The sequence below is a fragment of the Piliocolobus tephrosceles genome, chromosome 1 (assembly GCF_002776525.5).
Source record: "Piliocolobus tephrosceles isolate RC106 chromosome 1, ASM277652v3, whole genome shotgun sequence".
Classification (NCBI taxonomy): domain Eukaryota; kingdom Metazoa; phylum Chordata; class Mammalia; order Primates; family Cercopithecidae; genus Piliocolobus; species Piliocolobus tephrosceles.
Window position 1 is genome coordinate 30,146,356 of NC_045434.1, and position 15,805 is coordinate 30,162,160.

General features: G+C 37.5%; 1 protein-coding gene across 1 annotated transcript in view; it reads right to left on the bottom strand.

Annotated features, from left to right (window-relative positions):
- Positions 1-15,805, bottom strand: part of SLC9C2 (solute carrier family 9 member C2 (putative)) — a 100,502-nt gene that overhangs the window by 17,410 nt on the left and 67,287 nt on the right. The window contains exons 14-21 of the mRNA XM_023207043.1: positions 15,459-15,578; positions 13,995-14,193; positions 13,116-13,304; positions 9,415-9,564; positions 6,161-6,212; positions 4,301-4,449; positions 3,491-3,616; positions 1,202-1,300 (exon numbers count right to left, since the gene is read on the bottom strand). Coding sequence (XP_023062811.1) covers positions 1,202-1,300; positions 3,491-3,616; positions 4,301-4,449; positions 6,161-6,212; positions 9,415-9,564; positions 13,116-13,304; positions 13,995-14,193; positions 15,459-15,578 — 1,084 coding nt within the window. The remainder of the gene's footprint in view (positions 1-1,201; positions 1,301-3,490; positions 3,617-4,300; positions 4,450-6,160; positions 6,213-9,414; positions 9,565-13,115; positions 13,305-13,994; positions 14,194-15,458; positions 15,579-15,805) is intronic.

Here is a 15,805-nt window from a genome sequence, read left to right on the forward strand (position 1 = left end):
ACCTGAGCAACAGAGTGAGACTGTCGCCCAGGCTGGAGTGCAGTGGCAGGATCTCAGATTCTCGTCTCAGCCTCCCAAGTAGCTGGGATTATAGACATGTGCCACCATACCCAACTAATTTTTGTATTTTTAGTAGAGACAGGGTTTTGCCAAGACCAGGCTGGTCTTGGACTCCTGCCTCATGTGATCCACCTGCCTAGTAGCCCTCTCAAAGTGGTGGGATTACAGTTGTGAGCCATCGTGACTGGCCCATATTGCCTTTCTCGACTACCTTTTAAAAAATCACAATTAATCTCTTCATATCTCCATCATCTCTAACATACTGTAAACTTATTTGTTTTGTTCATTGTCCCATCTCCTTTTATCTCTCTACTAGAAATTAGGCTCCAAGAAGGCAGGGATTTGTGTCTGTTTTGTCAATCCCATGCCTAGAACTAACAGTGCCTGCCACATGGTGGTAATGAAGCAAGTATTTTGTTGAATAAATGAATGACTGGATGAACGAAAAGTGCTTAGAATAGTGCCAGAGAGTAAATAAGTGTTATATTGTATCAGTATTCTATTTATTATAGTAGTTTATTTCCATGATATTTTAAGGTCTAATATACCCATTTCAAAACCAGAAAGCCGAATGCATTATTTTTCCCATAATAAGGATTTGTCATTTTATGACCATCATCTAGGATGATCTAGGAATTATTTGGTTCACAAACTGGGGCTCACCCATGAATTCAGCTACTAAACTACTGTTACGCAGATACAAAGGATTCTTTTCCCCATCACTCTACTGAAATTGCTCTCTCTCTCGCTTTCTGTCTTTCTCTCTCTCTCTCTCTCTCTCTCTGGTCAACAAAAGACAGATTAGAAGTGGTATTTTTGATCCTCATCCTAATTCCTTTATAGGTGAGTAATTTAAGCCACGTCAAGTATTGATTTCCTTGTCTGAACATTCAGAAAAATACTGCTTCCTCCCAGGATTGCTGCAAGAAATAAGACTATGATAGATAGCATTTTGTAGAATGGGAAGCACATTTCAGGTGTTGCATATTTATCTCTCAGCTGTCATGCTCAGAGTAGAAATAGTTTCATCACATTAAAAATTTAAACTTTTTCAGTATCTAAATTTACTCTTATTCTGCAATTATATGTTTCAAAATACATTTTAAGTAAAAAAAAAAATAAAAAATCAATAGTCCCTTACAATTGCCATTCCTGAAATAATTAAGTAGATTCCTTGTGGCATTTCACCTCCTTTACAAATGATATCTCCATAGTCAAAACAGGCAAGTTTGGCTCTTTCCTGGGTGGGAATAAAAGGAAAAGAAAAAGAGAGTCAACATATATATGTTATATATATATGATTTTATGTATGTTATATATATGATTTTATATATAATCATATATATATATAATTTTAAAGCTAAAATAGCTTCCAAGTAGCATAAAACACTATATTCCTGGTTTATTACTGAACTGTAACGTGCTAATATACCACATCAACTTCTAGAAATAAAGGAACAGGCAAACAAACTTTGACTTTGTGATTAGTACTCAGCATAGTAACTGATAGAACTATGGAATGAATATGCACATTAATGAATGAAAACTTTCTTTTCAGCCCCGTTTGGGGCTTGGGTTATAATGGTAAGCTAAACAATTTCCCTGCCTTCAGAACAAACTTTTAGTTATGTTGGGTAGATATTTACAATCAAATGGGATAATTATGACAAAGAAGACAGGGACAGGGTGCTATGCAAAAAAAAAAAAAAAAAAAAAAAATGGGGCAGAAAAGCCACAGGATCCTATCTTGGTTGTTCAGTGAGGCCTTTACCACAGATAGGACAGCTAAGCTGAGACTTGAAAGAGGAGGAGCAGATAGCTCGGATAACATGAGTTGAAGACCTCCAGGGCAGAATATTCATATATACAAAATCCAGAAGCAAACTGAACGTCTGCAGTTAGGGTAATAGCAAAGACTGTATATGTCTCAGGCAGGGAGGGATGGAGACCAGGGTGGAGCCATCCACTAGGAATCAGCAGGTGCAGTACCTGCATCTACAATACTTTTAGACACTTATAACAATGTTTTAATGTCTTTTAGAATCAGGAGGAAAATTAGTTTTAGATAAAGAAAAATGTTTTAATATATAATACTAATATATTCATTGTTATACTAACAGTCATAAAGTCTAATTTTTCATAGTTTTGTGGAGGAAGAGGCCCATGAAGGCAGAAGTGCCCAGGGCCCCTGAGAGTCATGATGTTCTCTGGGCCCTCTGCAACTGCCCTGACTTCTTGTGCTCTCTCCAGCACCGCTCCTGCCAGGGGACTCTGTGCTGCTCCTGGAACACACCAGGCACACTTGGCCTTGGGGCCTCCTTGCACCCACTACTCCCTTTGCCTGGAGTGCTCTTCTCTAAGACACTACCTGGCTTGCTCCCTCCCTTCTTTCACATCTCTCTTCAAATGTCACCTTATTAGAGCAGCCTTCCATGGCCACTCTGTGTTACCTTTTCTCTCATTTTTCTCTAGCACTTATAACCATCTGATAGGCTATATGTTTATGTGTTTGGTGTGTTTATTGTCCATCTCCATCCATATAACTTTATGAAAGTAGGGACTTCGGCCAGGCACGGCAGCTCACGCCTGTAATCCCAGCACTTTGGGAGGCCAAGGTGGGTAGATCACTTGAGGTCAGGAGTTCAAGACCAGCCTGGCCAACATGGTGAAACCCCGTCTCTACTGAAAATACAAAAATTAGCTGGGCGTGGTGGCACATGCCTGTAATCCCAGCTACTTGGGAGGCTGAAACAGGAGAATCACTTGAACCCAGGAGGCAGAGTTTGCAGTGAGTTGAGATTGCACCAGTGCACTCCAACCTGGGCAGCAGAGTGAGACTCTATCTCAAAAAAATAAATAAATAAAATTAAATTAAAATTAAAAAATGAAAGTAGGGACTTTATCTATTTTGTTTACTGCCATACCACCAGATCTAGAACAGTCCCTGACATTAGAGGATATTCAATAGATATTTGTTGAAAGAGTCCAAAGTCCTGTTGCAACCCTCAGCTGACAGAGCATGAACTTGAACACACCTCAGTTCTCACCATTCCCTATTATACTACGGCCAATCAGCTTTACTTTTACACTATCTGCCTGGTCTGTATAGTAACTTAAATTCGAGACTCTTGCTCTAAAAAATGTCTCTCCAAGAGCATACATCAAGAAGTCCAGAACTCTACAACATAAAATAGAATGGGATTGGTAACAGTCAGAGACATATAGCAGATAAGTCATTGTGAAAAACTATCTTTGCCCTTTAGGCTCAAAAAGAGATTTATTCCTCCTCTAGACTTTCCTGGGCCTCCGTCTTGGCTTTTCCTGAATTGGCCAGTATGTGATATGCTTTTCTGTTAATCTTTCATTAGGGAGTGGAAAAAATAGTTAATGATCATCAAACCTGAGCCAGAATAGAAAAGAAAATCTTTACCTTGAAGAAGTCAATGAGAACATCTTTACCTTCCAGCCAAATGATGTTGTGAAGGTATTTGTCAGGAGTTGGGGGTGGGATTGCCTTTGGAAAGTTATTTAGTGCTTTTAATTTTTTAAGAAGTACCTAAAAACAAATAATCAAAATAATGGGGATCAGATCCTGTAACAGGAAATGGACAGTAGGCAAAAACTAAGGAAATCTAAATAAACTACTGTTAGGCAAGTATAACCTTGATGTTTGACTCACAGCTTCTCTCTTCCTATCTAAATTCCTCCAACCATTTTTGTCCCTAGTCTCCCCTTACTACTATTTTCACTGACTTATTAACTCGGATTGAACCTATCATCTTCATAATTCAATTGACACAGTGGATGGAGAAGCAGAAAAATCTAGTGAGTCTATAGGGTGAGCCAAAGGAAGATGCCATAGAGGGCAACCCTGTTAGGAAATGGAAAATCTAGAAAGTTTTCTACATCTCTGTTCAAATCCCTTCCTTAGGCCTTGTCACATAGCCTGGCTATTGTGGGTTCTATAAAGTACTCTGTGTCCTTTTGATAAATCCCCCAACCATTTCTTTCCTCACTTAGTTCAAGTTGGTTTCTGTTACTTGCAATCAAGTAGTTTTGACAAATGGAGTGTACTGGGTAGCATTGGCATTCATCGTCCTTCGCATTATCAAAGGCTGAAGATGATTATAGACTTACCACCTGTGGTTAAACAATTTTTTTCAGTCTCCCTCCTTATTACACACTGCTAAAGTAACCATGAAGGCTGGGATATTATGCAGACAGAATCAAGCAAAATTACCTTATTTATCTCAGTGCTCTCATGCTTATCAATAATGCCTCTTGAACAAAGGAAGGTGAGATTTTTTAGAGCTTTAGCAATCACATTCCGGATTGCCTGTTTAGTCTTCAAAGCAATGACAACATCACCACCTTCATGCTCTATTAGTCCTGCAGCAAAGAAAATAAAATTCAGTAAGTGGCCTGTGCAATAACCACAATAACTAATATTAGTATAATACTGTATAATTTCCGAAGCATTTACACAATATTCTTTTATTCTAGTTTCATGCAGAACTCGTGAGGTCAGCAGGACAAGAGTTATTTTCAACCCTATTTTATGGATGAGAAAATTGGAAACTGGCTTCCCCCACCAGCTAAGAGAAAATCACTCTGTCTTATCCCCGTGGCATCTCCTCTGTATCTCTATTATGGAACTCATTACACTATCATGTTACTGTTTTTACTTCTCTGTCTCATCCTCCATATTGTATAATTTTTGTTGTTTAGATGAATATGTGGCAGAATGAAAGTATCCCTGGACTTTGGCTGGTGGGTCTTTCTGAGATCAAGGCGCATATTCTTTCCCCTTTAGTAAACCTGAGAAGACATGAACTGGACTGTGAGTCAAGGCTAAAATTGCGTCTGTTTCATCTTCGTATTCAACATTGAACACAATGCTTGCCATATCGAAGGTACACACTGTTTTTTCTTTTTTTAACTAAATGAATTGACCACTAAAGTGAAAGGTAGCAATGATCAAAAGCATAGGTTTTAGTGTCAGATACACTTGGGCTAGAAACCTGGCTTACTAGCCATAGGGCCTCAGGCAAATTAACCTCTCTAATAATAGTATTTGCCTCATAGAGTAATTATAAGGATTAAATGAGATAATATACGTAAACAGTTAGCAGTTCTTGCATTCAGTCATCAGTTGCAGTAACCACATGGAAACAAGCACTGCCTTTTAGAGTAGTGAATTGAGAAAACTTTGTAATATTCCATACTGATCTAAAACATAATATAAAGCAGCTGTCCTAACCCCTAATCTTTAAAAGCACAGAAATAAAAATCTGTCAATATGTAAATGGCAACAATGGGTCATGGGTTTTCTGAGATAATGCCAAAATATGCTAATCTATTGTCTCTAAACTTACACTTTCATTCATTAGACCACATTCTTTCCATTTTGATTTGGAAAGTGTAACCCCATATGGCATCTTACAATGTGGTCATGAATATGAAATGGTTTTACTTTATTTTCTTTTCTGATAACTTCCATTTATTAAGGGCCTTCCGTATGCCAGGCCGTCTACCAGATGCTTTTGCACACACTGAGAGCCTGGCCCACAGCCCCACATAAGGAAAGCTGACCCAAAAAACTTGGCATAAAATCCTTGGGCTCCTGCTCTGTGCTTCAAGTAAAGTGGAGTGACTGGAGATACTCAAGAAATGACATTCGTTGCAGCCCTACATTCCAGAGTATCTTTGCAAAAAACAAAACAACGAAACAAAAACATTTTGGTAACCTTTACGTGTCTTTTTCTTCTAACCTTGAGGACTCTGACCTTGCCACCTTAATACACTTTCCACACTCCTCTCATTCTTCCCTCTACACCCCCATAACAACTAACAGGACTCTGCTAACTTTTTCAATTGTCTATTGATACGCTCATATACTCCGCAAGATTCTGCTCTGTTTAAGGGTCAGGATCTACCCATCTTTGCTTTCCCATACCTGGCCCATTAGCTGTGTTTAATAAATGCTTGTTGAATGCATAAATGAATGAGCAAGTAAATGAAAGCATGAATTGTTCTTCTTTTATTAAATTATAGGATAAGAAGGTGTGACTTTAAGAACTCAGATACTTCGACTACCTACCTAATTCTTTGATAGCATCCTGTTTGTTGGTTTCCAAAATTTCATATAGTTTCTGTAAGAAATTAAGACAAACATGTATTTCTTATTATTGATATAGTTTGTGTCAGAAATTAAGAAAAACATGCATTTCTTCTTATACGCCTGAGAAGTATACTTATTATACCAAGTATAGTTCTGGCTTTCCTTTTATTTTTACTTTTTGAGACACAGTCTTGTTCTGTTGCCCAGGTTGGAGTGCAGTCGTGCGATCTAGGCTCACTGCAACCTCCACTACCCGGGTTCAAGTTATTCTCATGCCTCAGCCTCCCAAGTAGCTGGGAATACAAATGTGGGTGACCACACCCAGCTAAATTTTATATTTTTAATAGAGATGGAGTTTCTCCATGTTGGCTAGGCTGGTTCAAGGAACTCCTGACCTCAGATGATCTACCCACCTCGGCCTCCCAAAGTGCTGGGATTACAGGCATGAGCCACCACACCCAGCCTGGCTTTCCTTTTAAATTCAGAGAAAAGGAAGTATGGTAGAGGACATTTCACTTAGTTAACTTTAGAAAAGCTATTGGCTCAATTCTTCCCTCTGGGTCAATTCTGCTGCTTTGCCCATGCTCAGATGTCAATCTCAATGAGTCTAGTACGGTCAGTAGCTTGCATAACTACTGTGCCTAATAGTTAACAGAAAAGATCAGTATGTACTCCACTGTGCACCAAGGAGAATTCTCATAGGCAGCGCCTGATTTGGGAGTGAACCAACTGAGCAGCTAGTTGGGAAGCCATCCTATCAGGAGCACAAAAAGAAGTGGAAAAATGAGAAAATACGATATTGATTCTTTCATATTTCTAACAAATAACTCCTTAGATAACTGAAGAAACCCCTGCACTCCAGGGCTAACCAATCTCTGCTCAACCAATCACACAACAGGTATTTATTGGATGCCCACTATGTCCCAGGCACTTTTCCTCTTGAAGCTTACCCTCTAGCTTTGAGTCACTGGGGAGTTTGCTCTTGGCTACACCAACAGTCCTGAAATCACACAACTGACAGTTCTTCAGGGTTGTCAGGTACAGATGTCTGAAACTCTGCCCCAAATAATGCATGGCATAGTGCTCTTTATAGCGAACAACTGGTTTGTTATCTAAAGTTTAAGCAAAGTTAAATTTTTGTGGGTTTTTTTGTTGTTTTTTGTTTTGGTTTAGAAAAAAATCACATGTAATGAATCCCTCGTTTTGAATATAAGAATAAGGTATGTAATATTTATTAAATTATTTCTTCTTACTCGATAACATTGCATCGATATTGGGAAGGTGCCAAATTACTAGCCTGTCCACAACCAATTACCATCCTAGTCCAGCCCTGCTTGCATAGCTGCAAAGATAGCAGCTAGGCCCCCTTCACACCAAACTAGACTTACAGCAACCCTGTAAGACTGCTCTAGAACGCCTTTGCACAAAAGCACATGGGAACTGACTCCTGCCTATAGAGACAGCATAATCATGAAAGCCTGGCGATACATTTATTTTTCTTAAGGTGAGCTGCCACAGGCCAACTTCCAGAACCAAGTCAGTTTCAGAATAAACACCAGTTAGACATCTAAACACTTCTCAAAACGCCATTTAAATCTTTACGGGTGCCTCTTTTAAAATGTCACAGGAGATTCACTTCATCTGTGACACGTCAAGGAACCTGCCCTCAGATGCCTAGAAGGCATCTTCTCCCAACTCCTGAAAACACAGTCTTAACTCCCCCCACTGGCTCTTGTTTTTCTTCTCTTTTCCTCCTACTTCTGAAATCTTTTCTCCTATGAATAGCTCTGTGTTCTTTCTAATGCAGATCAATCCAGGCTTTGAGTAGTTCTTTTAATTTTCTTCTCCATTCTTCAAAGTAAAGCAACAGGAGAGAATTCTGTTACACATTAATGTTCAATCCAATAAAGGTAGATATCTTCACAGCCTCTTTTCCTCTTCTAATTTCAATAAGTAAAGAGCCTCTCTTGACTGAGGTAATGTAACCGTCACCACAAAAATAGGCACCATAACCAGAAGACATAACCTCCAGGCCATCAATGGTTTTATGTATCCACACATAATCATTGTAGTAATCAGGATTTAAATCCATCTCTGGTTGAAAATCAAGAATGTCACTTGGGCTGAGAAAACACCTTTCAGCTGTTGATACTGCTCACCTTAGCCCCTCATTGACACATGTGAAAATGTAATCAAAATCACCAAACATTGGGGGCAAAAACAATGAAATATAGAAACCAAACGCAACAAATAGGAGAATGAACCCCAAGGAAGCAGAATTAACACAGGAAGCAAAAAATCTTTTAAGATGAAAAGAAGATTCTAGGTAATGTTATATTAATTCTTTTAAAGCAAACAGTTGTTATGAAAAGGAAGCAACTACAGTTTTTGGAGATCAAAAAGTAATTATCAAAAAAGTTTAAAAAGTTTAATAGATGGATTAAACAGAAGAATGAACACAACTAGAAATTTAAAAATTTGTAACCTGGAAAATCAGCTGAAAGATTCTCTTTGCAAAGAGCAGAGTTGACAGTTATGAAGGAAAAATAAGGAAGTTTTTTATCTAAAGAATGAGAGTCTCCTTTACATTATCAGGCCCAAAGAAGCATGCGAATGAGACAGCAGTCACGTTCCACTTTCCCTGTTATTTGCAAGTGGCTGGTAGTAGACAGACTGGTGTGAGGGAGCCTGGTTAGGAGGGGATTCACTCCAACTCTAGACTCCCATCTAGTACTTACCGCATAGTGGCTGGAAATGAAGAGGGTCTTAAATGACAAAAAATAAATACCTCTACTCACCCACCCCACAGTACCAGGATTTCAAGTTTTCACTGTCAAATCTTTGTGCTCTTTTCCTCTCTTCCTCTCCTCATAAGGCTTACCCTTTCTTTGAAGCCTTATTCAAGTCTCAAATCCTGCATAATGCCTTTCCAAGTGCCCTGTCTTTTAGAGAGTGTTACAGAGACATACTAGATCTCTTCTCTATACTCTGCACTCAGAAAAGAGATAATATATTTTCTGCTATGAAGATAATAAATGAGTTTGATGATAACAACTGAAATGTAATGATCAGAGACTGTTCTCTGCAGCACCTCATATGATATAATAAACAACTGAATCCATTTCAACTGTTGGAATTTGTCTGTTTGGTCAAACATATATAGAGCCAGTCTTAAAAGAAGTTAATACACCTAAATTGTTTTTCTCCCCAAATGACCAGCGCTTGTTTCTCACCTGATATATTGATTCATGGACAGATATTTGTTTTATTAGAAGTTTGGCATCTTCTTGACTTTTGATATAGCCTTTTGTAATACTATACATCAAGCTGAGGCGCTTTTTGATCTGCACATCTGCAATACTTATCAGTATTGGTACTATTATCTGGAATAATGAGAAGAAGGAAAAAAACCTGTAAATTTTATGAGGAAAAGCACCCTCTGAGGCAGAAATTCATAGCGTCATCTCCAGACCAGCAACAGCAGAGCCCACAAACTTGTTAGGAATGCAAATTCTCAGGTCCCACTGGAGACCTGCGGAATCAGACACTCTTGGGTGGGGCCCAGTAGTCGGTGTCTTAGCAAGTCTTCCAGGTGATTCTATGCCTACAAAAGTCAAGACCCATTCTCTGAAGAAGGTGAAGTTTAGTGAATAATTGACTCTTGCTTTAGGGGAAAGTCTCTAGCAATGCCTTTTCCCTCATTCTCTGTACCCCCAGATTTCAGAAAACCCCAACCACGTCTCCTAACCTAGGTCATAGTTACTCACTGAACAAATCATCTCTCTGTGCCTCAGTTTCTTCACTTGCAAAATAGGAAACTTAGGGTATCTAAGATCTTGCTTAGTTCTATATTTCTCCAATCATAAGCTAAGGCAGGCTAGTATCATGACTTAAGGGAATGGGATTTTAAATATACACCTCTCTAAATTCAAATGCAAGCTCTCCTATTTACCAGCTCTGTGACCTTGAGCAAGTTATTTACTGACTTTGAGGACTCAGTTTCCTCATGTGTAAAATGAGGAAATAATATCTAAGTACCAGAATTCCAGTAGAGCTGCTCCTCAAAATCCACGCAGTCACTCACACAGACAGGGGGCTTCCCACAGGGTTAAAGTCACATCAGAGCACAGGGGCAGATGGTGAGGGACTGGGTAACAAGCGAAGAAAAAAAAAGTGAACTGGGAGATGGCATTATAGTGAAGGAGTTACAAGAGCAGAGAAGAGAATTTTTTTTAAGCTGCTATTTTGCCTTTGAAACTTTGGGCAAAGGGAGAGATATTTAAAGAAGATGTTTTCAAAGTTACACTCTGCAGTGTACTGACACTCTTTGAGCTGTCCTTTAGGGCACCTAAAGATCACCAATATTCTTTCAAGTTTTCCAATGCAGGTTTGTTTCTTTTGAAAGCCACATTATGCTGAGACTGGCTATGAGCCACCTAACTTTACAGAGTGGTGAAATCTACCTCACAGAGCTATTCCATTAATTAAACTAGATAATTTATGTAAAGTGCTTTACACAGGTCCTGGAAAACAGTGAGTGTTCAATTAAAAACCATGATAATATACTTCACTGAGATTTGTCAGAGCATGCTAGACAGAAGGGATGACTGGTTCGGAACATTGCTGCCCACACTCTAAACAGCTTTGGTTTATGTAAAGTCCCTAATTAGGCAAAAAGAGTCAGGCTGGTGGGATCAGGGGAAAGCAAAAGGAAGCCGCAGATAAGCTGCAAGTCTGCCTTTCTTCATGGACCAGGTCGCATTGCCCTCCTGCACAAATAACTCAAAATCTTCTTGTGCCCAACAACCACCAGACTCCTGCAAGTTAGTTCACTGCAACCATGGCATTAACCGCACAAAGACCTTTTCAACAGACAGCATAAACACTATCCTATAAAATCTTCAGCAAGCCTTTGTTTCTTCGCAGTTGGCTTCTTTCTTGCAGGCTGCCCATTGTTTCCCTGGCAATGTATTTTTCTACTGTCTCTAATAAATAAATATGCCTTTCTTTATCTACAACTGTCTTGGTAAATTCTTTTACTGCCACGCCGCCAGCCCAGATAGCTGTCGCTCCCCTGTGACATTTTCCACAATAATACACTTTTAAATCTTTGTTTCATTTTAAATACTCTTCACAAAGTATTATTTCTAAAATACTTATTTTACATTTACCTGCATAAGATCTCTATATAAATACTGATTACCTAAAGAAACTTCTACCTTTGATTTTAAGTCTTTGCCTCACACAACACATCCTGATTTCTAGGGTAGTGTACCTGATGGTGGAGTTACACCTTACATGAGCGCTTTGCTTCAAACTTAGCTCATAAGGCTAAAAGCACATTGAATCAAAATTACCCTTTAAACCAGGTACAGTAACTCTGAATGGTAATTCTTATGAACACTAAAGTTTGGCTACACCAATGTAGAATAAATGAAGGAACAAAAGAGAAAATCTGTAAGCACAAGCTGGATAGTCAAACAATTCTGCCTTAAAGATAACTATTATATGTTGTGGAGAATGGGGACTAGGTGGGGGAGTCTAATGTGTGCATTTTACCATCAGGGTTTATAGCAATATTTTAATGTTAAGTCTCTGTATATAACTTCAATAAATACTAACATAATGGATTTGCTTGATGTAATAAGAATTAAACAACAACAAACACGGCATGGCAAGTGAAATCATTTAAAGCCACGAAGTTGAAAGTTTATGTAATGCAACTCCATTGGAAAGAGAGAAAGGAGGTTTAAGATTTGAAACTGAAAGTATAAAAATCTGCCTTCAGTATCAAAACCAGAGTCATGGAATGAAGACATAGTAATTGTTAAGGCAATTGAAGGCCACGGTAAAATTAAACTCCACAGGTAGTATGCTATGTGACTGTGGAGCTATGGAGGAAATATTTTTGTTTCTGTACAGTTTGGGAGACATGAACAAATTTTACTGAAACTTAAAGAACTTGTCTTTGGGTTACCCTGCTTCTAGTGACACCAAGATTTTCATTCATTCACTCAACACATATTTACTAGCATTTACTCTATGCCAGGCACTGTTCTGGAGGCAGAGGTTACATCAATGACCAAAACAGGCCGAGTATGGTGGCTCATGCCTGTAATCCCAGCACTTTGGGAGGCTGAAACATGAGGATTGCTGGAGCCCACGAGCTTGAGACCAGCGTGGGCAATATAGTGAGATCCCATCTCTATTCAAAAATGTAAAAAGGAAGACCAAAACAAAGATCTCTACCTCATGGAGAGTACATACAATATACAGCAAATAGCTGATAAGTACTATGGGGCAAAAATTACAGTTAAGCAGGTAGAATAGAATCAGGAGGATGAGGTAGAAATTGAGGGTGAGAAGGGTGGGTTGCCAGTTGACATAGGCTGGTCAGGAGAGGCATCTGTGACAAGGTGAGATTTGAGCAATGGCTTGAAGGTGATGAGAAAGGGAACCATGCAGATACCTATTGAGAGGGTGTTCCAGAAGAGACAACTCCTGCTCTCATTTCTTTCAAAACAATGAGGTTTTTTACTCACCTAACACAATGTAAAAAAAGAATTTTAAATTTTTATTTTATTATTTATTATTATTTTTTGAGACAGGGTCTGGCTGTGTCACCAGAGCCATCACTGCACTCTGTCTGACTGGAGTGCAATGGCACAGTCTCAGCTCATTGCAGCCTCAACCCCCTGGGCTCAAGTGATCCTCCCACCTCAGCCTCCCAAGTAGCTGGGACCACAGGTGCACACCATCATGCCCAGTTAATTTCTTAATTTTTTGTAGCGATGGGTTCTTGCTATGGTGCCCAGCTTGTCTCAAACTTCTGGACTCAAGCAATCCACCCACCTAGGCCTCCCAAAGTGCTGGGATTATAGGTGCAAGCTACAACTCCTGGCAAATCTTAATATTTTAAAACATGAAATCTTACCTTGAAGAGAGGAAGAAATCTAATTATTCTTAAATATCCCATTATTACTGTAAGCTGAATAAGAGCCAAGTTGTCTGGTCTCAATTTCACAAAGTATACACAAAAGATATCAATGATTCCAACAACCAGGATAAAAAATTCCAGAGTATTCCAATGTTGTCGAAAATATTTCCTTTTCAAAATTATTATCTGTATAGAAAACAAACGTCATTTCATAGCACCTATACAGTAATGTTGGGGGGAAGGAATCTATAAAATTAACAATTAAGTTCTTAACTACAAATGAGTTATATTCAAAAAGTTGAGCTTTAAGTTATTCATTTGGAATCCCCCCCCCAAAATTCTTTTAACTCTTCACCATTTATAATTTGGTTAAAAATATATACTCTATAATAAAGCTGGAATGCCAAAAACAAGCAATAAAAATAGCAACAAATAGATTCATTGCAATACTATTAATAATAAAGTATGAAATAGTAATGCTCAGAAATCACCTTTTACACATTTATACTAACAATTAACTCACATTTTATGACAAGAACCTAGCAAACCAATTCTTACTCACGTATTTATTTCTTGCATCATTACACAAAATACTTGAGGGAAACATCCGTGTCTGGATTTTCAATTATCCTTTACCTGATACCTGAGAATCTCTCTACTTTTATGATACTTAACTGATGTTCAATACCATGACTCTTACACTAATTTCACTATTAAACTTGGAAAATTCAAAAAGGTTACTAAAATTCCAGGATCTCTCATCAACTACCATAGCAAATGGTTCTTGGTATCAAGTTACTTCAATAATATGACAAAATAGATTCAAAATACCTGAATTGCTCTTTTTATAGATTCTATTTCTACTTTAAACAGTACCTTCAATGTTGATTCTAATACATATAAAAACATAAAATAGTAGTTTATTGATATCAGTGCTGACACATTTAAATCTCTTGCCATTGGCCACAGATGTATTATCATAGGATAAATGTATATCAAATTTATAATCTGTCCTGTATATTCAAATTCTTCAGAAAATACTATGTGAAATATGAAAGTCAGAAATGCATTACTCCTGAAAAGAGATCAAATAAAATGTTAGATCACTTAAAAGTATAATTAGCAGCTGAAGTTCAACATTTGTTTAAATAAACAATTAAAATTAATTTGAAGACTATACATAATATAAAATAAAGGAAACAAAAATCAAAAGCATACTTTCTATACATAAAAGTCATAATGAAGAAAGGTAAAAAATATGATTTTTAAAAATCCGTATCAGGGATGGGAAGCATTTTTAAAACTCAAGGCTACAGTACCTTGGAAACAATGCAAAGATTCATAAATAAAAGCAAAAAATAAATAAATTTAGAGGAAAACAAATCACACATTGGATTGTTTAAAATCAAGAATGGGAAAAACATTATATTAAATAATTACTATAACATATATTTATTAAGACTTTTCATTCCATCTAAAGTAGAGCATGACAAAAAGAAATTCTCTGGATATATGTCAAGGTCCTACACTTTTGATTTTTTGTATATCTCTTTAAACTTATTAAATGGAAAGAAGTTAAAAAAATTACTAGAATTTGTTATAAAGGTTAATGCCCACTTAAAATTTAGCAGCATTAACGCCCTTGGTATGTTCTTGCTTTGACATGTTCTTTTTTTTTTTTTTTTTTTTTATTATTATACTTTAGGTTCTAGGGTACATGCGCATAACGTGCAGGTTTGTTACATATGTATATATGTGCCATGTTGGTGTGCTGCACCCATCAACTCGTCTATTGGTAGAAAAATTGTGTCTCTCTGCTCTAAAAAGTATGTAAGCTCACAATTTATAAAACTAAGTAAAATATCTACCCCAGTTAAGTAAAATCTGTGTTTTGTGATATTTTGGAAAATTGGTTACAGGTATTATTAAGGCCATGTTGTGTTTTTCCTAATTATGGATCAAAAGAATCACGCAGTAGAACAGATGGAAAATTAAACAGAGCTAGATCTAGTCTATAAAGTTAGCGATTTCTCATCCCTGCTCTATGTTATATCCAGAAGAATATTAAGCAGCCCACAACACACTATAACCCTCAGACACAGCAATTAAAACTTGAAGGATCCAAATGTGACCATCCTTTTTCCCTTACTGACTACTCTCTAATAGAGACGTCATTGAAGCTGCTAAGACAGAATGGAAGAAGAGAAGCAAGCACCACTCAATCAGTGAAAATAAACCATAATATAGTTTTTCTTAAGGAAAATTGAGATAAGCTATTCTGACAATGTAGAAATGGTAGTATTTTCAAGTATGTTTCTATTAAAGGTTCACAATACTTACTCAGATGGAATAAAATGTATCTTTTCTTTACGATATTCCAAGAAAGTTAAAACAGTTTTAAACTTCATAAGCCAACTTCTAGTTCTCATGTAAATTGAAACATCATAAATACTCATGAATCTAACAGAGAAAAATGTACATATGTGTTATAATAAAAAGCAAGTGATATACTTTGGGTTAATATAAAAGGGGAAGGTGTACTAAGTATACATTTAATATGGACCACCAAATAAGCTCCGTTGCATGCCTCTGCATCCATCTACCTATCCATCCATGGTCATGGTACACTAGTAGTTTTAGCATGAGACCCCTGCTGCCTCTGTTCCTGACCAGAGGTTGAACATAAG